Here is a 26,173-nt window from a genome sequence, read left to right on the forward strand (position 1 = left end):
TCACTGACATTCTCACTGCTCACGAGGACTCTTCTGTTCCTCAGAAACATTGATGCTAGACTTTTCTTCAATTCCAGCTCCACTTGGACTTCAAGGTCATGTCTTTTTTACATTTTTTGGTGCTTCTGGGACTCTTCATATTGCTCCGGATTGGCATTTGTAGCGGTAAGTGTGCTTTCTGGTAGAAGATTTTCGAATAAACTGGTACATACATGAAATCCTGCTTGTGTGCTATGCAGTTTGTTTTTTTTTGGAAACATTTTTCATTTTATAATTTTATAGCGAACAGAATATTGTGCCTTTTACTCGTTTATTGTGGCATTTAACATCTATTAGACAAGTTTTTTTTCCAATTATTGCTTAAATTATTAATTCCCCTCCCAGTCTCCCTTTGACTTTTTTTTTAAATAGACAAAAAAGTCAAATTTTTGTCAAGAAAACATCATGACTGCATGTATTTTCTTGGTTCAGTAATGGCTTGGATTATGTGGGGAATTCTTCATAAATATATATATAAAAGTGTGCATTTTTTTTTACTGGTGCTCTATTCTTCTTTAATCATGAAAGTGACCAATAATTTGTGAGCAATATTTAATATTTTAGATCGATTTCTCCTCGCGAAACCGTTTCTCGACCGCGTTTTCTCAGCACCGCTGCTGCACCGTGAATACGACGAATCGCAACACTATGGAGGCCGAGGCGTGTCCTGAGAGTTACATAGTATACAGATTAACATGGCAGAGGTAGAGCTGTAACTTCCTGCAGACCAAACAGGAAAAGAACATCTCGTTTTATTTGATCATTTAAAATTTCTTTTTTGCACTATAAAGTCGTGTTTGTGAAAGGGGGCCATACGTTAGAAGTCACAAATTTATGATTTGCTGTCTGTATGACACAAACAAATACCCAATATCTAATTGCATAACATCATGGGTTTTTTTTAATTGTTTTTTAAAATATATATATATATATATATATATATATATATATATATATATATATATATATATATATATATATGTGGCTGATCTAAATGATGTCAACATATTTTTTTTCTTTCATAATAACATAGTTATTCATATTTATCCACTTTTTTGAACTAGGCGACAGCCATAAAATGCCTCCGGGAAAACTTTGCAAGTCCGCTTGCTCAGGTGAGACAGAATATTTTCTATATATAAGAAAAAATATATATTCACAACACACTATTCACGTGTATTCATCTTTTTTCCTAATTTCAGGGTCATGGAATATGCAGAAAGGCCAGAGACATACTTACAGGTACAGCATCACCATCACCAGCGCCATGAAAGGACCCACACCAGGAGGGAGTCAACTGTCTTTTGACTGTGCGGTCGACATTGATACGCTTCCAGGATGTCCGGACATGCTTTTACGTGTATGTATCTATTCAGTGTCCATTATGAATATGAGTGTCAGGATAAACTGAATAATCCTGGGGTAAAACAGCTGATTGGAACTTCTGTGTGTTTCCCCCTTAAGATCAATACAACAATGAAACACGTTTCATCAAATAGAATATATATCCTTAAAGCTTGTGTATGATTCATATTGTACAATCTGGCATCCCTGGAAATTCTGAAATGCCTTTCCTGTTACAGAGCGCTGTGACTGGAGACTCCTTCCTACACAAAATCAATAATTTGAAATTAAAATAAAGTTTTTTAAGTTTTACATTAAGAGTCCACCATACCATGTCCCAGCTAGCTGATCAAACTTTATCAACAAAATGAATCCTGACCAATCAAATTCAAGATATTTCACTTGTTTGATTCAAGAGATTTGTTTAAAATGTACCAACTATTTTTGGTCTTATGTTCTTCAATTATCTGTAGCTGAGGAATCCACAAATCAAGCAAAGCTTGCCGAAAAAGGACAACTCTGTGCTACGCTTGAAAAACATAAGGTAACATACGATTTCTTTGCGGTTCTGTGGTATTCCTTGGTATATGCGATATATTTTTGTAACTCTCTAAAATTATTTTCTTTCTTGCCTGACACTACAACACTTCTTACCACAGCTGTAACTTGTTATTCTTGTTCTTGACCCAGTGGTTTGAATTGCGGCCGCACTACCATATGAAGTCCTCATTGTCAATATACAACTCTGGTTCAGTTTGTGTTTCCTCCAAAAAACCTCTCAGTTTCAGCCGCAGCCGTTTGGCCCAGAACTAGACGATAACGGTCCATCTGGTGTTTTGTTTTTTTTGCAAGAGAGGCACTGGAGAAGAAGCCCCTGCGGTTCATGCTTCAGGGGGGAAAGGTCACAGCCTTGTGCCCACAGGGAACAGAGCAGGTGTGGGCTCTCAACTTCAAGAGAGCCATACTGAGCATGCTCCAGACCTCCCACTCCGGACGGGCCAGAGAGATTGTGAAAGAGGTGAAGACCTTCTCAACAAGTGCTGATATTTAAAGCTGCATATTTCAAACTTTTTTAATACCATTAAAATATATGGTGAAATTGCCTGTAGATCATCTGCAGCCAGTTGCACCACATGTGAGCTTTAGCTTAGTCTGGACAGGAAGACTTCTTGTTACATTGGATTGTATTTAAAACTATCTCCTCTTCCTAGACTGATATATATGGGACGTGCATCAGTTCCTATGAGCTAAAAGGCACTTCGCTAGTGAAGATAAGGCATCTGCAGCAATGCCTCCAAGACAGAGTGAACGATTTCTGGCGGAATTCTGTCCCTCTGAAAGAAGACAGGGTAGAGAATTTACAGTAATATATTAAATATATTAATAATGATTTCTAAGCAACAACCAGTTTCTTGGAATTGAAATGGCTTCTGATTGCATTATTCTCTTATTAGACTGTGAATGCCAGCCTTAAATGTACCCAGCTGTATGGTACAACCATGATGGACAAGATAAACTGCACCGAGACGGTAGTACTTGTGCCATTGTCAGGGTCACTAGATATGGTCCAGACCAGCACAGTCTCAACCCTGACCCTTTTGAGAACGCTGGATGGGATACAAGTAGATTCAGGTAGAGTGGGGTATCCAAAAATTGGGTTGATATGGCAAGAGTCATAATCATTCACCTGACGACCAATTGAAATTTTCTTTCAGGCTTCCACGATGAAGGACATTTGGCTGATATGGAATTTGACATGGAAGCTGTGAACCCAAGCCAAAGAGGATCGCAGGCAGTTCAGGAGATTTCGAGTACAGTGAGAAGGCTTTGCGCTCAATCAGCAGATCAGCAACAGGTCAGGTCCTTATTTATTACTATGCATTTAACTTACTTATTTTTGTTTGCTTGTATTAGTGTCTGTTGTCAAGTATTTGAATGCATTGAGAAAAAGCACCTTTATATACAATCTATCTATTTATTTTCTTTTTTTTGCCTTAGCAATCAGATCTGTTTCTGAGCCTGGCCCTCCAGTTGAGAACTTTGACAATCCAGCAGCTGAATGATGTCTGGCAAGAGGTGTCATTTAAATGCCTCGATGACTGGTCAGTCTTTCCTAAGTTCCTACCAGGAAGTACCTAGGAATCCGTCAACTAATTCAGCAAATACAATATATGAATTTGACAACTTCTGCAAGTATTTGCCAATTTGTATCACTTGTCTTTACAGGCAGCCTCTGCTGGAGGCTCTACCTTCATGTGGTTCTGAAGCATGCATTAAGTTCACAACAAACCTCATTCTCAACAAGGAGATTGGTCATGATCATATTATCTCCTTCCTTAGTACCATTACATTTGCATCCCATCCCACACCATCAATGATCAGTGATATCAGTGTAAGTTTGCATGCCGCTGTTGAAAAAATGTGCATCTGCTATTCAATATTACTTCATTTATCATCCATTTCAATTTCCTTCCTCAGTCACTGTTGACCCTGCCTTTGATTCGTAAGAAGATTATACTTGCTGTGTCCTCACTTGTCCACCGCCTTTGCCAGAGGGAACGGGCTCCATGTAGTCAGATCCCCGAGGTCCAACAGCTTGTGCAAGTTCTAAAGGAGGATCTAGGACAAAGCTGTGGCGGTCAAGAACCCTTACCAGTTACAGAGGTACACACAGAAGAATGCTGTATTCTATAAGAAGGATGACATTTTGAATTAACTGACGCAAGTGTTTAACCTTTTTCTGCAGCTGCTACATGTTTTGAAAGCAGTGGAGAACATAGGTCTGCCTGAATTTGTCCCTCAATTAAAAATTTGTCTTCACAACTACTCAGCACCTGTAGAGCTTCGATTAGCTTCTATACAAGCCTTCAGACACATCCCCTGCCATAGAAAGGTACGTGTCTCTATAGACCTTCTGTTTCTGTTTGCTGTGAAAAGCTTTTTCGTCCAGCATTTTTCCCCAGTTTGTCCATTGTACTAATTCCCAGGCCTAACTTACCAACCAGGGAGGGTAAAAGTTAGGACTTTCTTCCATGTACCAAGAGGTCATGACCAATTCTACCCTCTTAAAAACCCATAAAGGGCTGTGCCTTTTTCTGGATTCAATCTCACAAACTTCCAGAACAATATTGTCCAATCTTTCCCACAAAGGGCCAGTGTGGGTGTTGGTTTTAATTCCAACCAATCAAGGGCCACATCTGATAGTCATTGAAAATGAAAATCATTAGATTTTAACATGTAGAACAGTGGTCCCCAACCCCCGGGCCACGGACTGGTACCGGTCAATTAGTACCGGGCCGCACAGAAAGAATAAATAACTTACATGATTTAAATTTTATTTATTGTCTCAATTCTAAACAATGTTTTATTTTGGAAAATTAACGGATTCTCTCCGACACATCTGTCTATGACTCACTTGATGCATGTCAAGATGCCTCGGTCACTTACCTACATCCGCTACCTTCTTAAAGGGGCTGCTCCGGCCGCTAACTCATAATACATTACCGCTAAATTGAAACCCGCAAGCTAGCAAAATAAACAAAAAACAACACAGTGGATTCATGTTTATTATCATATTTAGAAAATACCATTTTTTGTTTGTAAAAAATATTGTCCGACATTAAAACGGTCCATGAAAATATTGTCTGACATTAATCTGGTCATAATACCCTCCCAGCTAGCCAATATGGCGTACCAGCTTGACCAGCCCAGCATGTGATTTGGCATAGCTCTTCAGCATAGTTTAACACCTTTCTAGATGATGACAGAGGCAACAATGTTTTTTCTTGTCTCATGTTAGAGAGGAGTTCTTGCTTGGGCATACCAGCAGTTGCAAGAGGATGTGGAAATTAGGATTGCTGCCTATCATCAGCTCATGTACTGTCCTGACCAAGAGGTGTTTAAGATTGTAAAAGACACCTTAAGCAATGAGACATCTACTCAAGGTATGAGTGATCAGCATGATCTTGTACAGGGGGATTTCAGAAAAATCTCCAACTGAACTACATAAACCAGCGTTCAGAAACAAACCTGACTGAAATTTGGCCTTGATGTGATTATAAAGTTATGATCAAGATATTAAGTTATACAAGATATTTAAGTATTGTTTAACATTCAATAAATTCAGGTGCATATGTTTGGATTTCTGCTTTAGTTGGGTCTTTTGTCTGGAGCCACCTCTTGAACATCATGAAAACTGAAGACCCTTTAAAGAGAGAACTAATGGAGTCATTGCCACATGACATTATTAGTAAAGACTTTGAGGCTGAACCATGGAAGTATTCATCACACATGGACTTTACAATGAATACTGGTATATTGTTGTCTGCTTTGTATGCTGTGGGTATAATTTTTTGCAGGTACATTCCCATAGATTGTGATATTTAATCTTGTACTATCCTTGTGCTTGTCATTGAAAAGGGGCTGCCATTGTCAATATTGAGGGAGCTTTAATTTTTTCTCCAATGTCCTTCCTGCCACGTTCTGCAATGGCCAATCTGACAGGTTACATCTTGGGCAGATCATTTAATATTTTAGAGGTAGCTTAATAATATACAATCTATAAAGAATTTACTGCTGTTTTAATTAATAGCATTGTAAAACTCATGAATGCCTATGTTGTGGTCAGGTTTCTTTCAGGATGGAAGGTGCAGAACCTTTTCTCTTGAACATGTTTGAAGGTCAGCGTGCCTCGACTAATAAAAGTCCTGCAGATCAAACACTACGTACATCATATGGGTTGAAAAGGCAGAAGAGACACAAGGGCAGGTGGTCTCGTCAACATGCAAATCAAAATGAGGACTGCAAGTCCAACATCTTGAGTCCTCTCAAAGATAAGGTGAGGGATCAGTGTGAGGAAGTATCGATTGTTCTTAGTTACACATCAGTAATGAGTAGGTTTTTGGTTTAAGTTTACAGGAAAGAAGAAAAGCCACACTGAGTTTCAATGTTGGATAAATGTGAAGATGTTTGGTAATGACCTCACATTTATGACCTGCGATGAACTGCTTGGCAAGTTGAGAGAGCTATCGCTTAGTGTAGCTGGATTCACTGTAAAGCTTCTGAAGGTAAGAAAAGACTTATTTAACATAGATAATTCCATTTCAACAATACATTTTTGATGAGTATCTTTTGCATCTTAGGGTCAGGAGGTTAAGGTAAACCAGCGCACAATTGTGTTGGCAGAAGAACTGGTTTTACCGTCACTTTCAGGTTTGCCTATCAAGTTGAACATCAACATGTCCTCTTTCTACTCGCTCTGGGTGAAGGGTAATGCTAACTTTAGGAAATGGTCTCACTTCTCCTTGGCTGGGTATCTTAAACCAAAGTACGTCTTTCTAGTTTCTAAATATATTTCCAAAGTCGTTTGAGATGGGATGACGAGTAAACTTCCTCCTTTGTGGTTTATTCAGGGCATTTGTTGCCATGTCAGCAAGAATGGGATTTGATGGAGCATTTGGTCAAGTTGGACTGGAATGGGTTACCCAATTTAGAACGTCCACCAGCTTGGATGGAAGCATATACGTGCACAATGGACAAAACCTAAAAATGGTCCTCAACACCCCTGATGATGCTATGGATATTTTATCCTTTAGGTCTGTGATTGTTTTAATCAGAAAAATTTAGTTATTGTTGGCTGATCTATAGTAGACCACTTACCTCTCTTTTGAAACAGTTTCAGAATATATCGTGTAAGTGGTGAAAGTAGAGAAGAGCTTGTGCCAAGGAACCTCAAAGAGAAGACTACCTGCTCTCCCAAAACATGTACTCATCACAATTATACAAAATCTGTTACTTTAGATTCCCTTTTTCTAAAATAAAATAAATTAAATCAGTTGTTTCTTACTGGTCAAGGGTCAAAGATGCTTGGATGGCAATTATGCACTGACGTCACCTATCCTGTGCTGCTGATGGGAAAAGGTTTTCCCCCTCCTGGCCCAATGATCTTTAGTCTGAGGCTCCAAAAGCTGGACAGAGTTCTTCAAAAGTACCTTTTGGAAGCAGCTTATTCCTTTGTTCCTCAGGTGGGCACTTCAGAGTATCAAAATTGCCGAAGGTCCAAGTAATAGTTTCTCCACTTGTAATCGCCTTTTTTTATTTACCAGAAAAATTCCTGGGTCCCACGTGTCAACCTCCTCATTTTCCTTGGAACCCCACAATCTACTATTCCTCGAGATGTATCTTTGGACTTCAGTCTCAATCCTCAAAGGCTAATTCTGAAAATTGTTCACCCCCTGAAAACTGTTCTAATTCAAGGTAACTTGTACAGCTAAAGACATAGATGTTCGGGTTCTAGCGGGATGCTAGCATTTCTCATTTTATATTCTTCTCTGCAGGACATTTTGATGAACTGAATGGTCAGAGGTCAGCAAGAGCTGAAATACTAATTGATGACAAGTACCGTTATTATCTAAAGGTAATTAAACTAGAGGTTCAAATATAAACAATGCTCTGAATTTCATTAGTTAAAAATTTATAAGTAATATACAAATGTATGTATATGTAATACGTATCATCGATTCTTCCTGGACTTCCTTGGACAGGGACTGATAGACACTCTGAGTCTCCCAACAGAAAAGAGAACACAATACCAGCTGGAGGCCAAGTTTGCTGCAGATGGGCATCCAGCCATACTCTCTGTTAATGTCACTTATGGACTCAACAGGAAGTTCAGTGTCTCTGCTAAGCTGAGAAATGTTTTCATTAAGGACGCTTCCTTTTTAGGCAAGAACTTTATTTTGGGCCAACATAGGCAATATAGTTTCAAATACACATGTGGTGTATCAAAAACCTTAGATACTTGTTTTGTGAGCTGGGACTTGAATACATCTTTAAGCAAAGCATATAGTGGATGAAACATTCTACCTGCCTTCATCCACAGTGCAGGTGGAGCGGAGACTGGATGACAGCAAGAGGCAGTATTCGGTGGATGCTGGCCTCCTGGTGCCTTACTTACTTAGCACAAGGGTCTCTGGTCTACTTGAACAAAAGGGGTTGGATTGGACCTCTGGCTTGAGGATCAGATATGGGGCGCAAGGTTAAACATCGAATCTTTCAATATTGTTTATATAAACAAGTCAAGAGAAGCTTATCAGCTGATCTTATGTTTTTCTAGAGGACTCAGAAAATATGCAAGAGTGCCACATGTCTCAGAATCTGAGACATGAGGTCAAGCCAGTTGAGAAGCACTATGGGACGACAGTAGAGCATGAGCTCCAGTGTTCCCACATTACATTCATCAACCACAGGGTAACAGTTTTCTATTACATCTCAAGGTTTTGTCCCAAATTGAATGTAGTTGATCATATTGACACATTGTCACATTGTGTTCCGAATTACAGATTCAAATCCACCATGAAAGGAGCCCCATTCATATCCAGTCTTCACTTGACCTTAGCTATGGCAATCACTGGAACCAGGGTAGCAACAAACAGCGACTCCTCTTAAGTCAGTCCGTCAGGAATCAGTCTGGACCAGGTCTTACTAGTTACGCTCTGGAGGTAAACCCTTCTCATATCTATCATGATTTTTAGTTCTGGACAACTCCGGGATTTAATCTTGAATCCAGTATGTTCATGTGAAGATTCTGTACTTGTTTACTTAGTGTCAACTTTGGATTATCTTCCAAAAACCATGCAGTAGTTAAAATGATTGTATAAGCCTTTTCCAGTGTACATACGTTTTTGGATCCATTGCAACCTGACCAGACCATTAGCATGCCCTGTACTTATCTCCAGTTTTATGACATGGCTAAGCTGACGTCTCTATATTTCAGTTTAGTCTTAGAGTCCCAGACAAAGGACTGAATTGCAGAACTCAGTTCCTGTACTCCCTCCAGAAGAGAAGACAGTCTGAGATGAGCACCCATCTGAAGGTCAATTATAATAACCAGATTCCCCTTGTAGCAGGGCTTCATTGGAAAGATATGTCTGCAAAATCTTCATTACAGAAATGGGAAGGTACTGTCAAATTATAGTCTTTAAAGACTTCTGCATTTATTACATACATCCTGCATGTCAAGCTTTGCTTCTTCACTTCTGCAGGGTCCATAAGCATGGACACGCCTTGGCTTTATTTCTACATGGCTCAAAAATTATCCCAGCTCCAGCACGGCACAACCCAATTCACTTCAGACATTACAACCCGCAAGTTGGTTTCCATTCACAACTTGAGGATGGATGGCTTCTACAGGGAAAGGGGTAGAGACAGAGAGGGGCATTTATACTTGTTCACACCGACAGTCACCTATATGAAGGTAATCATAGTCATCATGTTTGTAATACACATAATTCCAGGTCAGACTCGTTTATGTCTGTTTGCTTTGCTCAAGGTTGGCGGGTATGTCCTAGCTGGGAAACGTCGAGTTAACGCCTCGTGTACCATCGGCACAGCTTGGATGCCGACGTTGAGAGGTGAGATTTCACTCGGTAATGGAAAAGAGTTGAAGACTTTGGATGTGAGCACCAGCTGTGGCAAGCAGAACCTTAACATCTCAGCAAGCCTCAACATTGTGGAAAAGGTACATGATTCATTCGAACCACAAAAAAATGCAACCGGCACTACACCGTTTTCTGAGTGATGCCACCTTCATTTGTTCATCCATGTTTCAGAAGCTAAAGAAGAAGATGTTGATGATGACCATGACCTTGTCAGATTCTAACGGTTCTAAGTTTGATATGGATATTGGCGGTAAAGTGGAAGAAATAAGGAAGGACTTGAACCTGTATCAAAAACGATGGGTTCTGCATTTCAGGTATTCTCTCTTTTATGGTTCATGTCTTGATTTTCCATTGTTGGCAATGCGATGGTACAGTTAAAGTAGTAACAGAAACAGCAAGAGTCATGTTTATGCTTATATTTAGATTCAAACTTTTCAACAATTGTCTGTATTCCTTTCTACAGGCAGCCATTTACGTTCCTCCCGCAAAGTCTGCATCTCCAGAACACATTCACCGTTGATATGCATAAGGAAAATTACATTCTCGAGTCAAAGCTGCTGCTCAGTAACAACAGAAAAGCGATTCACGTGCTGACACTTGGGTTTCAACCGCAGCAATTTCAACCATATGTATGCTCTCGCTGCCAGATTTTCTCTTAATATGAGGTGGTATTAAAAAGTTTCGAGACTAGTTCTGTGTACAAGAATGTACTTTTTTTTATCTACATTTACACACCATCACCTTCAAAATAGTCCCCTTACACAGCAATACAGCACTCTCAGCATTCCTGCCACTTCTGGAATGTTTCTTTCAAGTCTTCTTTTTGAAGCATGTCAAGCATCTTCTGTGATTCGTGGCGGATCTCCGCAAAACGGCGACCTATGAGCTGGATCTTCATCTTCAGGAAGATGGCAAAGTCTGGAGTGCATAAGTGAGATCATGTAGATTGTTCTCCGATGATCATCATGCACAAGTTGCTGAATGGTTTCAACATTTTTTTTTAGGGGTTGAGCTTATTGTCTTCCTAATGTTTTCTCGTCTTCCAGTGATGTTCTTCTGTTCTTGAAATGCAGAACTCCTTTTGACACCTCGAACGACTCGTTGCAGCACCGCTGTATGTCAAACATGGCAAAATCGCAGAAGTGGTCATGCACATGGTCAGAATAGCCTCAGTTGGCACCATGTGTCTTGAAACTTATTGATACCACCTTGTACAATACCTGTAATAATGTTAATAACCACTGATCAGAGTATTATATGATTATTTTGTAATAATAACAAAAATCTTTCATTCTTGATTTTAGGTGTGTTCTTCCCTGATGAATTCATTTAACTTGAAAAATGTCCCACAAGACTTGGTGATTTGCATTAATATCTACAAAAACCAGGTAGGTCAACTATAAAACCAAACACCATTCCAAATCAAGAAAGCACCAAAAGTTTACAGCCAACTCTGCTACTAAAAAACTCTAATGTCCCATAAAATAATGATGCCCAAGCAGGAAAAAACATCTACAAATGAACCTTTAAATAAATAAAGAGATAAAACACTAGTTCCTATATAGAGAATCAAGATTTCCTAGACAAGTACCACATCAAATTCTAAACTCCAAATATTCTTTTGCAATGTTGAACTTGTTGGTTTCAAAATTGTCTGAAAAATATTTAACTTTTTTTTTTTTAGACAGTGCAAAAGCTACAAGGAAGGATGCTAATCGCTAAAAAGGAGAAGGCGCTAGTTTTCGGGCAGGTCCAGCTTCATGGTGAAGGATCTTCTCAGCAAGGTGTTGCAATCAAAGTCAACCTTACTCAGTTGCTCCAGGTAAAACAGTATGCCGTGTGTTCTCCATTATGCCGTTAAGCTGATATTTTTTACGACTAGTTAATATTTTATCATATTCAAAAATTTAAGATTGAAGACATAATGGCTAACAACGTTACTAACTACATTTTAAGGCATTTTAATGATGGGTTTATACTTTCAAAATATGGATGGAGTCTTCTTCTCAGAAAATTTTCATGACCCATCTTCTGACTGAATGCTTAGGACAATAAAATATCATTTTTCTATAACCTCATATAAAAGAACGCAAAGTTGTGAACTACATTACCTTTACCAATATATGTTTTTAAATGAAACAAAAATGGCTGCCCAATTGTCTTCTATTTGCGTTACAGTTGAAAATTCCCACCTCACTAACTTTTGAGGGTGACGTCATGAGAAGTTACAGGACAAGTAAAGAATTTAAATACGCCGCAAAAGGAATCGCGAGCGTCGATGACAAGGACTATGATGTAAAGAAAAATTGCATGTTACTAGCGTAGAAATGTTCACAGTGCCATTTTATGTCATTTTTAACGATATCAATGGATAGAGATTCCTACTTTGTGATTATTACGCAATAAAAAAGTGAAATGGTGATTTATTTTTCAGGCATATTTTACACTAGAGAAGACTCCTTATGGAAATTTCAGCAGTTCTGTAAACCTGCGCTCTGATGAAAAGACCAACAATATGATAGATGTTTCTCTGGCTAATTCTATAAAAAAGGGAGTCCGTGTGGTCCACTTCAACCTCAACATTCTGCAAACATTATTTCCACCGGTCGTCTCAGACCTCCAACTTCTTCTCAGTGCAAACTCTTCTTCCAAAAGGTAATATATTGTAGTTTGCCTTGCTACCTTTCCAGGCAGGAACATCACACTATGGTTTGCTATGTTTTATCAGTTTCTTTATATCTGGCACCCTGAGGAAGAGTAAAGAGATGCTTAAGGCTCGGCTGAATGCAGTTCGAGAGCAAAAGTCTGGACTCCGGTTTTCTCTATGGGGAGACTTGAATGTCTCAGAGTCTGGCATCTCGGTCCTGCCAAATTTCACCAGTTTAACAGGGCTACTGGATCAGACAAACGGTACAGTACCATATATTCATATGTACATACACTGATAAGGCATAACATTATGATCACCTGCCTAAACCTGTCGAGCATTAATACATTAACTTCTTCAGCAATTTGAGCTACAGAAGCATGCTTGTTGGCACGGACCAGCCTTCACTTCCCACATGCATCAATGAGCCTCAGCCGCCCATGACCCTGTCGCCGGTTCACCACTGTTTCTTCCTTGGACCACTTTTAATAGATACTGACCACTGTACACAGGGGCACCCCACAAGATCTGCGGTTTTGGAGGTGCTCTGGCCAAGTCTTTTAGACATCCCATATTGGTGCTTGAAAAACTCGCTCACACATCAACTTTGAGTACAGAATGTTCACTTGCAGGTGCCATGATAAAGAGATAATTAGCTTTATTCACTTAACACTCATAATGCTATATGTCATAATGTTATGCCTGTTTGGTGTATGTGTAAGTGGAAAAAAGCATCGTGAAAAGTATTCCTAAAAAGTACATTCAGACTTCCAGATCTCTGCTACTTTTGGCTTCTCTAGGACATCTGACATTAAGTGCAGACCAGGTTGTATATCATGTTGAGACCAGACACTCCTGGTTGAAAGAAAACGTGAACGGGTCTGAAAGTGTCTGGATTTGTGTCCGGGCTGAGGAGCAGTCACTTTGCATGAACGTTAGCAGGATCTCTCGACAGCGTGAACAGAATGGTCTCCATGTTCAACTGGATCACTCATTTCCATGGCTGCTTTCAGCAGGTATACTCCCATCCATCTTTGTTTTCTTTTGAGCATGTTCACTGGTGTAGATGGGGGTTGCTTATGGTTGAGGGGTTGTTTTTTTTTTAGCCTTTTTGTACCCAAAGACCAATCTTACATGTATACTTAAATATGATATGGTGCAGGACTCCCGCTGACCACTAGTGCTCTGTTGGGTGTGAAGCGGAGTGAAAGTGGTATGTCGGCCGAATTTGCACTTCATGCCGGAGCCCAAGATCTGAAGCTCACACTACAGAGAACACTGCACAACTCAACAGAAATTGGCAGAAGCTTACTGGTCAGTGTGCCTTTCATGACCTTGGTTGTATTTTTAAATTATAGTGTTAATTCCTTTCCGGTGGTTCATCCATTGGGATGTCAGCCATCTATTTTTGACATAGACATTTAATGTTTGATAAGAGACTAACAAGCGTAACATGTAGTGGCTGGTTGACAGACCTTTCTCCTCTGGGTCGGTTGGTTTCATTGTTATTTGAAGGAAATGCCTTTGATTCCATGTTCATCTCCTACAAAGAAGACCAACTGAACAGACATATGGCTTGTTTTCACAGGTGAACTGCATGGGGAGATTCGGCCAAGACCACCTGCTGGGTTACTGCTACTCCGAGGCATTGGATCAGTCACTACGGGTAAAATCGGTTCCTTTAAACCACATTAGTCATAGCATTGAACAGTGTTTGGTAAATGTACTTCTCTGTTACATTAACTCATTCTGTATCCAAATAGATAGAGATACAGGCTAATCTCCAAGATTCCATCTTCATTTTGCCAAAAAACCAAGGAAGTTTGTCATTACTACTCAAGATCCTGGGACACCATCAAATGTCCAGGTTCAGCACAATTGTTCATGATATGCAAATTTTTCATTGTTGAATATTTTTACTATTGTTGCTCCTTTTGTTTTTAGCACTGGCCTGATGGTTAACGTTCACCACAACATTTCATCTCTACAAATCTATATCCCATTTGGGTTTGACACCAAGTCACAGGTATGGCAAAACTCACCAAAATTGTTTAGTCTGGTAGAGGTGGTAACTTATCGTTTAAGGAATTGGACTTTGGATTTGAAGGTCAAGAGTTAAAATCTTAGCTACACCAAGCTGCCACTTCTGGGCCCCTGAGCAAGGCCCTTAACCCCATAGCTGCTCAGTTGTATGAATTAGATAAAAAATGTAGGCCTCTCTGGCATAAGAGTGTCTGCCAAATGGCATAAATGTTTTTGTTTGTTTTCCAAGTGCCTTTGTTTCTATCTCCATCCCTGTCCTTTAGTTAGTTTGCTACCTGACTGTGTTCACCTATACTATGTTCCTTGATTTTTTTACATGTCTCTCCTTACCTTACACTTAAACAAAAAGAGTTTTTTTAGGTTCTTTATAGAACCCTGGGGTTCTGTACTTGACCAGTAGACTATTTTTCTGTGAAATGGTTTTATGTTTGTAGAGAAAAGAGCTCTTTTATATAAAAAAAATTGACTTTTTAAAGTGGTGTTGGATGGTATTAGAGTGTTTAATTTGATGATTCTTTGGGGTTTTTGATCACCTAAATTTCTGACATACGCTCTATAAACAAAATTTCATGCACACTTGACGATAAGATTGGTATGTGCTTCTTTTTTTGAAAATCCCATTCCACATTTGGTCCCCATTTACTGTTATAATAACCTCCACTCTTCTGGGAAGATGTTCATATGTTTAGCACTAGATTTTGGATTCTGCTTGTGGAGATTTAAAGTAAAGTCAGGTACTTATGTAGGTGAGATGAGGAGATCTGAGGTGCAGTCGGCATGAACAAGTCATCCCAAAGGTGTTCAATAATGTTGAAGCTCTAAAGCCGGAGATCTTCCACTCTATACCGTGTAAGGCATATCTACATTGAGCTAGCTTAGTGCACTGAGGCATTGTCATACTGAAACAGTTTTTGGTCTCCTAGTTCAATTTCCTGCTTCTGTATCCATACGATACAAATGTGTGCCTTCAACGTTGTGGTAACAGTTTGAGGCTGGAAAAGTCAAGTGTCCCAGTACATTACTGTTCTGACATCTATTTATCGAGGCCAATGACATCATGCATTTGTCTTCATAGCTAAATCGATCATCTTTGTCATGGCAAGCAGCAGCCGAGCTAGCCATAGACGACCATGTGTTGCGTTTTAAAGGACAGGCTTCGCAGACAAAGCTTGGATTCAAGCAGCTGTTTGAGCTTTACCACTCTTTACCTCAGGTACAAATGAAATTCATGAAATAACCATCCATTGCTATATATACATATATAATATTTAATATACTTAATATTATGTATATAACTATTATGTAACAAATGGAAAGAATTCAGACGATGCTTTATTTCGATTTCTGTTTAGCTGACGTCACTTCCAAAGAGTGTTTTATTAAAGACTGGGTATGCCGGGTGCAACGGATCACACGTCCTCACACACCACACACAGTGGATGGATGAAAACGCATCTCAACCCACAGGGTTACTGCAAAGGAAATCAAGACAAATAGGTGCAAAGCAGAGTTTCCAGTAACTGCACATCCACAATAAATGGCTTTTTGGTCTCTAATAAATCAGTGTGTGTTTTTTGTAGATGAGTTCGGGCCTCAGTCTCGGGGCTGGGACCTGGAAATAAGTCTTGAGAACGAAACTCAGAGCAAACATGCCAATGTTGTGATCGACTGGGATCTGCAAGGAGCTCGGGAGCAGGTAGAAAGTGGACGGAGATGCCTTATGGGTGTTATGGAAATATTTTCAGTCTGCGCCTCATGTCTGGAATTCTTTTTGTTGTGTGACTTGCATCAAATTTACTGCGTGTGTGCAGATACAAGCTACAGGTTCTTGGAACTCAGGAGGAAGACAAACCAAGGCCGTGCTCGAACTTAAGCAACCTTTTACGTCCACTCTCTCCCACTTGCACGTGCAAGTGCTAGCACAAAGCCATGCACAAGGACGTCAACAAGGCAGAAACCATCAGGTACACGTTCCACACACACTAAGGCACACACAGGCACAAACATATCGTTCTCGGGTTTCACAGAACAGAAATTCACAGAAAGTTATCACTCTGTCAACAGGTTCATCTCTCCTGGGATCGTGGGACCCCCATGAATGTCTCTGTCTCAGTCAGTAACCAAAGCCATGAGAACTTCAGCATGACACAGGCTTGTGTTTATGTGTCGCCTGGACAGGTAAATCATGCTTCTTTCTGCAATACAATATCAACACAACAATGATCAGGTTGCAAAATAAAACTGTCCACTAGGGGGAGATTTAATATGTTCTTCCTTCATGACCACACAAAATGGTGCTTCTGGATAAATAAATCTATTGTATTTGACATATAAAATTAAATCCCACATCTTGCAAAAAGTGACCAACGTGGCCTTTAATTCCAAACCTTTATTCCATATGTGTTGTAGAATCCGTTATTTCTCTGTGACTATTTTGACAATATGTGTGTATTGAAAAATTCGGAAAACTTCTTTTTTTTTTCATATTGTTTCTCTCGGGTGCACTGCTTCTAGGATTGTGAATTCTGGTTAAAGTTTCTTTCCAATCAGATTTCAGCCCTCACATCACATGTTTCCAGGGTCAAAGGGAAGACCTTGTCATAAGGCCTTCTCTGGAAACACTGTGAATAATGCCCTGCATCTTACAGTACATATTGCTTGACGGTTTTAACCAATCAGATTTCGACTTGCTGACTCCAGGGCCATCTAGCAGGCGTTCCATAACGTCGCATATTCACGTCCTCTAAATGGATGTTCATAGAGAGTCCACAAGTCCGAACTGTGTGAATATGTAAACACATCTGTGTGGATTTAATAGATGTTTTTTTTATTCCACAATGACTGACAGAGGAAAAGAAATGGATTTGGTCGCAGGTTCACTTACAAGGACATTGTAATTGCAAGACGGCTTTATGAAAAACCTGGACATCGTGAGGAAAGATCTTCCCAAACAGTTCAAAAACAGCTGTTATGCTTTTACATGTACCGGTTTATACTTTTGTGTTTTCTTGCCTGTGTTTTTTCGCACAAAAACACACAATTTGGATTGATCTCAAATTCCTAGGAAAACCAGGGTCATTTGATGAGGTGAATATCAACGCTTCTGCTAGAGATGATTCCTTCTCACTGTATTTATATTGTTTTTTAAACCTCATACTTTACTATCAAATGTTTCAGTCAAATAACAAAAAAAGCCACACTGATGCCATTTATCATAGATTAGATGCTCCAGGAATTTCATCAATACCCTTGGATGGAATTTCTGCCCAAGAAAATAATAATGGAACCTTTTTATTGTCATTTTTAAATCTTTCTGACTAACAAGAATTATTCTACAGGATTATTTTAAGCCTGCTGACTCTTTCGACCTTGAAACACGTCTAGGATGATTTCTATGGAAAATAACCAGGGATTTGACCGAAATATTTTTTTAGTGACTGCAGATTCAATAACAATGAATTTCAGATGCGGTCAGTTCTCCCTCTCGTGGAGGCCCACGGCTGTGTCTCGATGGCGCAAGAAGGAAAAGTTTCCTACTCCCAGAGCGCAGAGCTCGAGTGGGGCGACAAGAGGATTACGCAGAGTGTGAAATATCAGGTAATTACCCACTGGTGGATGAAATCCACTTCACTCGGTGAAAACTTGAGTGAAAGTACTTTTCATTTGGATTTTCATTTGTTCATCCAAAGTACTATGATTTATTACGGCTAAAATGTTTCTATTATCATTTATCGTCACAAGACTTTTTACTTAATCAACTCAGTTTATGTGAAAAGACTCTCAGACTCTCAGCACACTGATCTATTAATAGAATGATATTCATGACTCAAACAACGATTGATTTCTAGTCGCGTCGAGTTCGAGTCTGGAGTTCCTTCATTATTTATTCCTCTCTAAATGTTCTGCTTGATGTTGAACTGACGCTGAACTGCATGTTGGTGATCAGTAGATACACGGAGCGCCGATTAAAACAAGTTCATAACAGAGCGTGCGCTCGAACCCTGATTGGTTGCTCGCTGCGTGTTTCACCAGTTACGTTTGTATCCTCGTAAATAAAATGATGAACAACTGATGGCGATGTGGTTGAGTGAAAAGTACAAGATTTGACTATGAAATGTAGTGAAGTTAAAGTGAAAGTCTTTCCAAATGGAAATACGTTAGTAAAGTACAGGTATTTGAAAAAATCAATCAACAAATAACTTTATTAATGTCCACCACTAAAATAATATATTGGACTAATGATAATAAGAATATATTTTTTTCCCAATCACAGTTAATTCCTTGTTAATTTGTTTTATGTTAAAAGCTAAATAGTTCAACTATGTACAAATATAATATAATATAGTATAATATAATATAATATAATATAATATATAATATAATATGTAATATAATATAATATAATATAATATAATATAATATAATATAACAGTTTGCCTCTGCCAGGTTCAGAGAAAACCCTTCAACAATTATACAAACTCCAACAACATAATCAATCACAAAAACAACAAACTATATAATGTCCCCAATGTGTCCCTTTTCAAAATCTCGCCCATTGCAGGGAACATTTTCATGACGGGTGCCAATACTTTTGACCTTCATTTTTTTTTCCATCGTAGTAAATGATGATAATGTTTTTATATATTTTTTTGGCGTCCGGCTCAGTGTTTCTAGACAAGCCGATGGCTTGGACAATGGAAAAGCTCTGGTAATGTGTGTTGTGTGTTGCGTGTATTTTCTTGCTCTATTAAACAGAAAGCTGACAGCGGAATGCACACTGTCCAGATGGAAACTTCGGCCCAGAACATCTCGCCTGGCCCATGTTCTTCTCATACACTCCTGGCTCAGATACATTCTAACCTCAAAGACGTCCTGGAACACCATAGCCTTCTGGGGCTCTGTCCTTCACAACCAGTGAGTACACGCATGTCTTTGTTGCACTTATTCTGGTGTGTGTGTGTGTGTGTGTGTGTGTGTGTGTAAATGAATGTCCATAAATGCCTGGCATTTACGGGGGCCCATAATAACTTGCAGCTCATCTGCATTTCTCTCAGAACATGATGTTATTCCCAACATGGCTGTGTTTAGAAAACGCAACCCTCATTAGCATAATAAATAAACACTTTTGATTCGTTGGTCATTCGCACAAAAGAAGGAAATTCTCAGATGCTTTATGCGTAAGTGTAGATTTTTTTTCTTCCACTTTCGCAATTTCCATTAACGAACACTTTTTCCATTAATTCATTGCTATTAACAGATGTTAGCTTAAGGCCTCTCCAGTCTCTGGTTTTTGACATTAATGAGACAAACCCCTCCCCAAAAACACCCAAAGCCACAGCCAGTCGTGTTTAACATTGTCCAGACGACAGTTTCATGCCGGGGAATTTCAAGTCGCAGAATAAAAAAAAAACTATGTCTCAAAAATAAATAAATAAATAAATAAACCCCCCTCAAAAAATGTGCAAACAATTTTTTATCATATTGATTACATTAGGTTATTGATTACATTGGCACAAATTAAATTGATTAAATAAAATGTAAAACATTTTTTTTTTAAATAAATAAATAAAATAGTTTAAAATTTTTAGACAACAGAGGTGCATAGAAGTGTGTGTAAAATAAAAGTGTTCTACATATTTCAGCAAAAACTAACAAAAAAGAAAGACTAAATAGTTATTTTTTCTATTCATTTAATTTATTTATGAATTCATTGCTTACATCCTTTATTCAATCACTCTCCCCTCTCAATATGTGTAATTGCTAGGAGATATATATTAAATATATCAATATATATCAATATATCAAAGCCCAAGCTGCAGTTATACATCATAAATTAAAACCTTCAGACCAATCAGCATTCAGAAGTCACTTTCACAAATCCAGGACCTTCCACATTTTTCTGTTTGTTTGCTGTTTGTTTGTTTTTCCTCTCCACAGGCTTTATCTTGGTCAGGTTCTCACCGAGTGAACTCGGGGAAGGACTTGCTGTACAGCCGGACCAGTATGTCGCTCTCTGGTCAGACGCAGGACAATGCGTTAGTCCTGGCGCTCAGAAACACCAGCAGCGCCCAACGCAACCACTACTCCCTGCTTACTGAGGTCCACCATTTCAAATTATTACCAAAAATCAACTGGGAAAAGCAGAATTGAGCTACGAGTATCTCTTTCATGCATATATTTTGGATGAATTGGAGGTGGTAGCTTAGTGGTTAAAGCATTGGACTTGGAATGGAAGGTCATGAGGTCAAATCCCAGCACCACCAAATTAAGGTACCAGTGCTGGGCCTTTAAGCAAGGCCCTTAACCCTCAACTGTAAATGTAAATTGTGTGTTGCAGTGGAAAATAGGAAACCGGAGCGTTGAGCTGGGAGGAAGCATACATTCGGCAAGCAGGAACACGGCGCTGCAGATTCAAGCGAAACTCGACCGCAGTGAACTCGTCTGGCTGCAGACCACGCTGGGAAAGCGCTGTTTACAAGCTGCCGCCGGATACGACGGCGGTCAGAAATCGAAGCTTCTTTTCCTTCCGTTGTTATTTGCACGCTCGCTTCGCATAGAGCGTAAATCTCTGTCTTCACCTAGATTCATCTGATGACCTCCGGATGACTCTCTGCGTCGATGGAAACCACTGGCTGAACTTCAAGACCCAAAGAGGAGGCAGCGGAATTGAGAACGAGACATTAGCGCTCGTTTCCATGGGAGCGCTCGATCACGGGTTCGTCTTCCGCGCCAAAGGATGCGAGGCGTGCTTTGCGGCGACGGAGGTGAGGGCGAAAGAAAGGTAGTCGGCATATCAAAGATGGTTGCATTCCGAGAATTTTTGGTGCTGACGATTTCCTTTCCTTGACAGGCGCGGCTGCAGCAGATAGGTGCACACATGAAGAGGAAGCTGCTGCTGAGGGTCCAGCGGCTGCACCATTTTCTTCTGGAGTTCAGGAGACAGGTTAGGGGAGGACAATGGAGTATGATTACAGATTCCACACTTAGAGAAATAGGATCCTTGGGAATTTGCCTTGACGGCAGGGGTATGTTCGCAGTGGTATTTATTACGGATTCACAAATCATTGTAATGTCCATAGTATGGGTCAACGAACAGGTTGCAGATGGTAAACAGGAATAGTCCATATTCATTTCTGGGTCCAAACAAGGATATATGGAAAGATATAAACAAGAGCAAAACGAAGGCGTATAGATTAGGGATGTGCTTTTCCATAATTGAGACTGATGCGATTCGCATCTCGACACCTAGCCAATGATACGATACATTCGACACACATATGAAGCAGCTACCGATGCGATTTACCCCTATTTCGCTTTTATTTCTTTTGTTCAGACAGACAGATAATCATACATTTACTCAAGTACTTTCTGACTTCTAACGCATGGCCCTTTTACAAACAAAAGAAACTAAAAAAGATTAAATAAATCCAAGTTACAGCTCTACCTCTGCCATGTTAATCTGTATTCTATGTGACTCTCAGGACACGCCTCGGTCTCCGTAGTGTCGTGATACGTCATATTCACGTAGCGGCAGCAGCGCTGAGAGAAACTATCAATCGAAATATACCGTTGGTCACAAATTTTTGTCAAATTAATCGTTTTTTTACTGACACGAATATGTAATGCCAATGCACCGATGCGAATCTTACCTTCCCTAAATATAGACACAACATAAAACAAAAGTCTGTAATCTAGTCTGTAGTCTGTATATCCCTTAGAGAAGAAATTCGTGACGTATGTCTTCATACGACCGTCTGTCTTTGACATGTGTACACTATAATACCATATAATCATGCTTTATAATCTAACCATCCCTTTTAAATCTCTTCCTCTAGAGGTACCTGCACCTTGCACATCAGGGATCTAAATCCAAATTCAGATATATCTTGATTTATCCCTGTCCAAAATTCAGACTCTAGGAAATGAGGCCATGCAGGAACTGAGCCACGCAATCCTTCATGTGACCCGCCGAGCTGAAAACCTGCTGTTGCAGAAAGCGCCGGTGCCGTGGGACCTCTGGGTGTCTGGGAACGTCCGTCAAACGCTCACGAATGGCCTTCCTCGGACGCTCCAGATCTTCCAGCACATGTCTCAACTCATCCAGCAAGAGCTAAAAAGTGAGTGGAGACCAGCTAGACTACGGCTTTCGGATGCTCAGTAAAACATTCAAACCTTGCATTTCTCTCATTTCTGGTCAAGCTATCCAAGCTACAATCCAAGCGATTTGCTATAAACACGTCAAGGCGATAAATTCTATATTCTACCTACCAGGCGAGTTCATTCGACCCGTTGTTAGAAAAGCAGACGTGTTAACGCACGTGTTCAGTATAGCACCAGTTGCACAGCTCTGACTTATAAAGGTCGGCGCTCCCTGTGACTGTGCATGCAGCTCTGTGCTGCCATCTACTGCGAGTTACAAAAACTACTCTCGAGACTTTTTGATGCCCCCTTTATTCTTTACTAATAACAGCACATAGCCAAAGTGTTTCCATTTTTTTATTATTATTATTATTTTATTATCGCATTTTTTTATCCTTTTGTAGCGTTTTACAGCTAAACAGTTGAGAGTTAAGGGCCTTACTCAAGGGCTCAGCAGTGGCAGCTTCGTGGCACTTGAGTTCAAAGCCTTAACCATTGAGCTACCACCTCCAAAGTTCTGTGTAATCTTGTGAAACATCCCTTAACACTGAAACAGCTGTGAACCAGCTTTCCTTTATTTTTCTCTCTTTCCCTGACTACTGCAAAACCCTCGCACTTACGAATCCCTCGCTTCCATACATTTTACTTCACCATTTAGTTCAGGTTTCAAATGACTCACAAGAATAAGTGTATTTATATGAATGGTTCTTTCTACCAATGGTTCTTTCTAATTAAGTGCAGTACAATTATTTTTTGAGGCTCTTCAGCATTTAGAGCTTATAATTATAACTCTGAATGATAGTTAGTCCAAAGCTCAGAGTGTCTCCATTCCTAAAATACATAAATTGTGTATGTACCACACCGATATCAGGAACTGTTACCATTCAGGAACAGTATTCAGTCAGGAGCCTTACTAAGTTTGGTAGATCATTTACAGCTGTGAATCCAAAAAGTGGGTTAAACAGGTTTAAAAGAAAAAAAAAACTAATCATTCCTTGAAGATTCATCATTTGAATAATAAAATAACATCAAATAAATGTGTACATATTTAGTAACATAATATGTTTTTGCCCAGAGCCGCTGGTCACGTTGGCCGGAGCATACCATGACGTTACAGGAGAGCGCCTGGACCTGATGTGGCACGGCTTATTGCAGCTGTGGAGCCGAGAGCTGGAGCAGAAGCTGCCCACAGTTCTACATAACTACCACCTGAGGGCGCCATCAATAACTGTTCTCCACACTTCCATCACCGCTTTAGACCTGGTGAGTGCATGTAAATCTGGGATTCCCGAGTGGGATCTAGTTTGACCCTGGGGTTCAAGTTCACCTTAGTTCCATGCTGTATTTTTTTTTTTTCGGTCATTTTATAAGACATTCTGTTGGCCCATTTTTCAGGTTGTGCAGCACACAGTTCAGTGGACTGAGTCCAGACTGGCCATGATGTTAGTCGGATTAAAAAGACAGCTCGCTTTTATGTACAAGTTCTCTGAAAGGTGAGATTGTCAAACGAGCTTGGTTTTTGTGAAACCTGTTTTGTATCTTATGCACGACCTACAGATTAAAACGTGATTGCAGGAACTGGAATTTATATATTATTTATTGAGGTTCAAAACAACCGCATCCTGCTCCATCCTCCACACACAAACTGGCACTCGTCCATGCACCCACTGCTACAAACATATATACTGTAAAGTGTATACATTATTGTAGTGTAGATTGCTCTGTTTTGTTAAATTATTTACTCTAATTTGTTGAATTATTTACAGTATACTACCCCATACTGATCTCCATGCTTTAAGACTTATGGGTAGGCTAGGCCTACAATATTTTCAAGTTACGATGGGGATATCAGAATGCATCTCCATCGTAAGTCACCTACCTGTATGTTGCAATGTATCTTCTAGATACTGTATCAGCGGTAGTGGCACTTGTTTAGGTCCCCCAAGCCACCAGGTGGCAGTGTGTGAAGGCAGGAATTGTAGAAAATGATAAAAGAACAAAAACTAGTTTATTCAAAGATATGGTAAGCACATTGTAGGTTCACACTAACAAACAAGAAGACGAGATTTTAGAACTTCACAAATGCTGTACATAATCAGTCATTTCAATAACAGCAGCAAGACATTTGAATTGACATCCCAGTTCTCTGACATGCCTTTAATATTTCACCATTTTCCAGTGTGCCATCCATTTTTATTTAACTAAGAAGGAACTCTTTCACGTGTTTCGTGTGTCATTGCAGGGACGGGAAGTGACAGTGAATCTTCCTCTACCGCATAATCCAGGAACAAAGCGGTCAGTGGTTGGCTTAGCAGAAAGCTTGGTGGAGGACTTTCTCATGAAGCCTCTTCTCTCTTTGAGCTCAGCGAATATCCCAGCTGAGCTCTACAGGCTGAAGAGGAAAATGATGGACAGTCCGTTCAATCGTGAGTCCTGGGATTGCATTTTGTCATTTTTTAAACCTTAAACCTTGAATAACAGAATAGCCCGAATTTTTCATATCAATCATAATATACAATGCTAAATTATTATAAGCCCAAAAACGTATTTTTAACTACTTGGAAAAAATCAAGTCAAGGGTGTTGTAGCAACAGTAACGAATTTACTTCCTTACTGTCCACCACCACTAAATAATCCATACTTTTTTATTAAACCTAGAATTTCCATTTGCCCCATTACCTAGTTGATCTAAAGTACATGGTGAATGTTCTCAAAGCAGCACCTCTTGAAGTTCTACCACATGGTCTAAGAAGGAAATGTGTGGAAGACGACAATCCAATCTGGGGAACCCTAGGAGTGATGCCGGAATATACCCTGGATGGGACAGCTGTCTATACAGGGAACCGTGTTACAAATATTCCATTGTTTATTTACAGTCGTGCAAAATCCCAGTGAGTCATCCTGTGAACATATCTACCATGTCTGAGAAGAACACCATCCCCTTCTTTAAGAACCATCTTTAAGTCGAACCAGACCAACATGAGGTTTACTTCTTGTAGTTTATCATCTCAAAAAGACAGCGTCCAGGTGTAGCCTTGGAAGTCCTATTATTCCGAACTACCACCTATCTATCTCCATTAAGTGACTATTGTATAGTTTTGCCAACTTTCCCAGAAAAACCTATCTGTAAATTGAATAGTTAAGCAGCACCTTTCACTGCCCTGCCAAATAAATCACACAGGCAACACACCGCTGAGGCATTAAAGACATTCCTCAAGCAGTTTCGGTTTGGGAATAATGTATACGGCCCATCCTATTCCAATGCATCCTACAATGTAAAAGTGAATACATGTCTAGAGTTTGGAGAGGTGCTGAGTCAGTGTCAAGCCCTGGCTTCTTCTATCCATCAAGCCCCTTCTATCCATCATCATTTTACTTCGCAAAGAAGATATCAGTTAAAATGAACTGCTGACAAGTTGAAAAGACCATGGAATAGCAGAGATCTTGCTGGAAGACATCCAAAAAGCCGCTGAACCCAAACCGAGCTGAATGGCTTAAACCCTGTCTTTAATAGGAATGTACC

The 26,173-nt window shown here is 39.7% G+C and overlaps 1 protein-coding gene across 1 annotated transcript; it reads left to right on the top strand.

Moving 5' to 3' along the window:
• Positions 1 to 16: 16 nt before the first annotated feature.
• LOC124387728 lies at positions 17 to 25,031 on the top strand. Its single transcript, XM_046852249.1, has 57 exons — positions 17 to 165; positions 1,104 to 1,154; positions 1,242 to 1,399; positions 1,857 to 1,927; positions 2,236 to 2,401; positions 2,595 to 2,732; positions 2,838 to 3,015; positions 3,099 to 3,238; positions 3,382 to 3,485; positions 3,610 to 3,775; positions 3,862 to 4,047; positions 4,130 to 4,276; positions 5,183 to 5,327; positions 5,537 to 5,695; positions 5,803 to 5,921; positions 6,011 to 6,220; positions 6,294 to 6,449; positions 6,525 to 6,709; positions 6,795 to 6,977; positions 7,058 to 7,146; positions 7,237 to 7,406; positions 7,488 to 7,638; positions 7,719 to 7,798; positions 7,926 to 8,106; positions 8,264 to 8,419; positions 8,498 to 8,631; positions 8,724 to 8,882; positions 9,158 to 9,341; positions 9,426 to 9,637; positions 9,713 to 9,901; positions 9,993 to 10,135; positions 10,285 to 10,450; positions 11,126 to 11,209; positions 11,506 to 11,643; positions 12,000 to 12,116; positions 12,256 to 12,476; positions 12,550 to 12,731; positions 13,269 to 13,484; positions 13,631 to 13,782; positions 14,057 to 14,134; positions 14,232 to 14,335; positions 14,413 to 14,494; positions 15,587 to 15,724; positions 15,864 to 16,008; positions 16,092 to 16,207; positions 16,323 to 16,475; positions 16,576 to 16,689; positions 17,977 to 18,108; positions 19,267 to 19,425; positions 20,449 to 20,610; positions 20,849 to 21,011; positions 21,094 to 21,275; positions 21,362 to 21,454; positions 22,424 to 22,628; positions 23,726 to 23,913; positions 24,046 to 24,143; positions 24,893 to 25,031. The coding sequence occupies exons 1-57, from the start codon at positions 99 to 101 to the stop codon at positions 24,903 to 24,905; spliced, it is 8,178 nt and encodes a 2,725-aa protein (XP_046708205.1). The 5' UTR covers positions 17 to 98; the 3' UTR covers positions 24,906 to 25,031.
• Positions 25,032 to 26,173: the final 1,142 nt, after the last annotated feature.

Source organism: Silurus meridionalis, chromosome 6 (genome assembly GCF_014805685.1).
Source record: "Silurus meridionalis isolate SWU-2019-XX chromosome 6, ASM1480568v1, whole genome shotgun sequence".
Taxonomy (NCBI): domain Eukaryota; kingdom Metazoa; phylum Chordata; class Actinopteri; order Siluriformes; family Siluridae; genus Silurus; species Silurus meridionalis.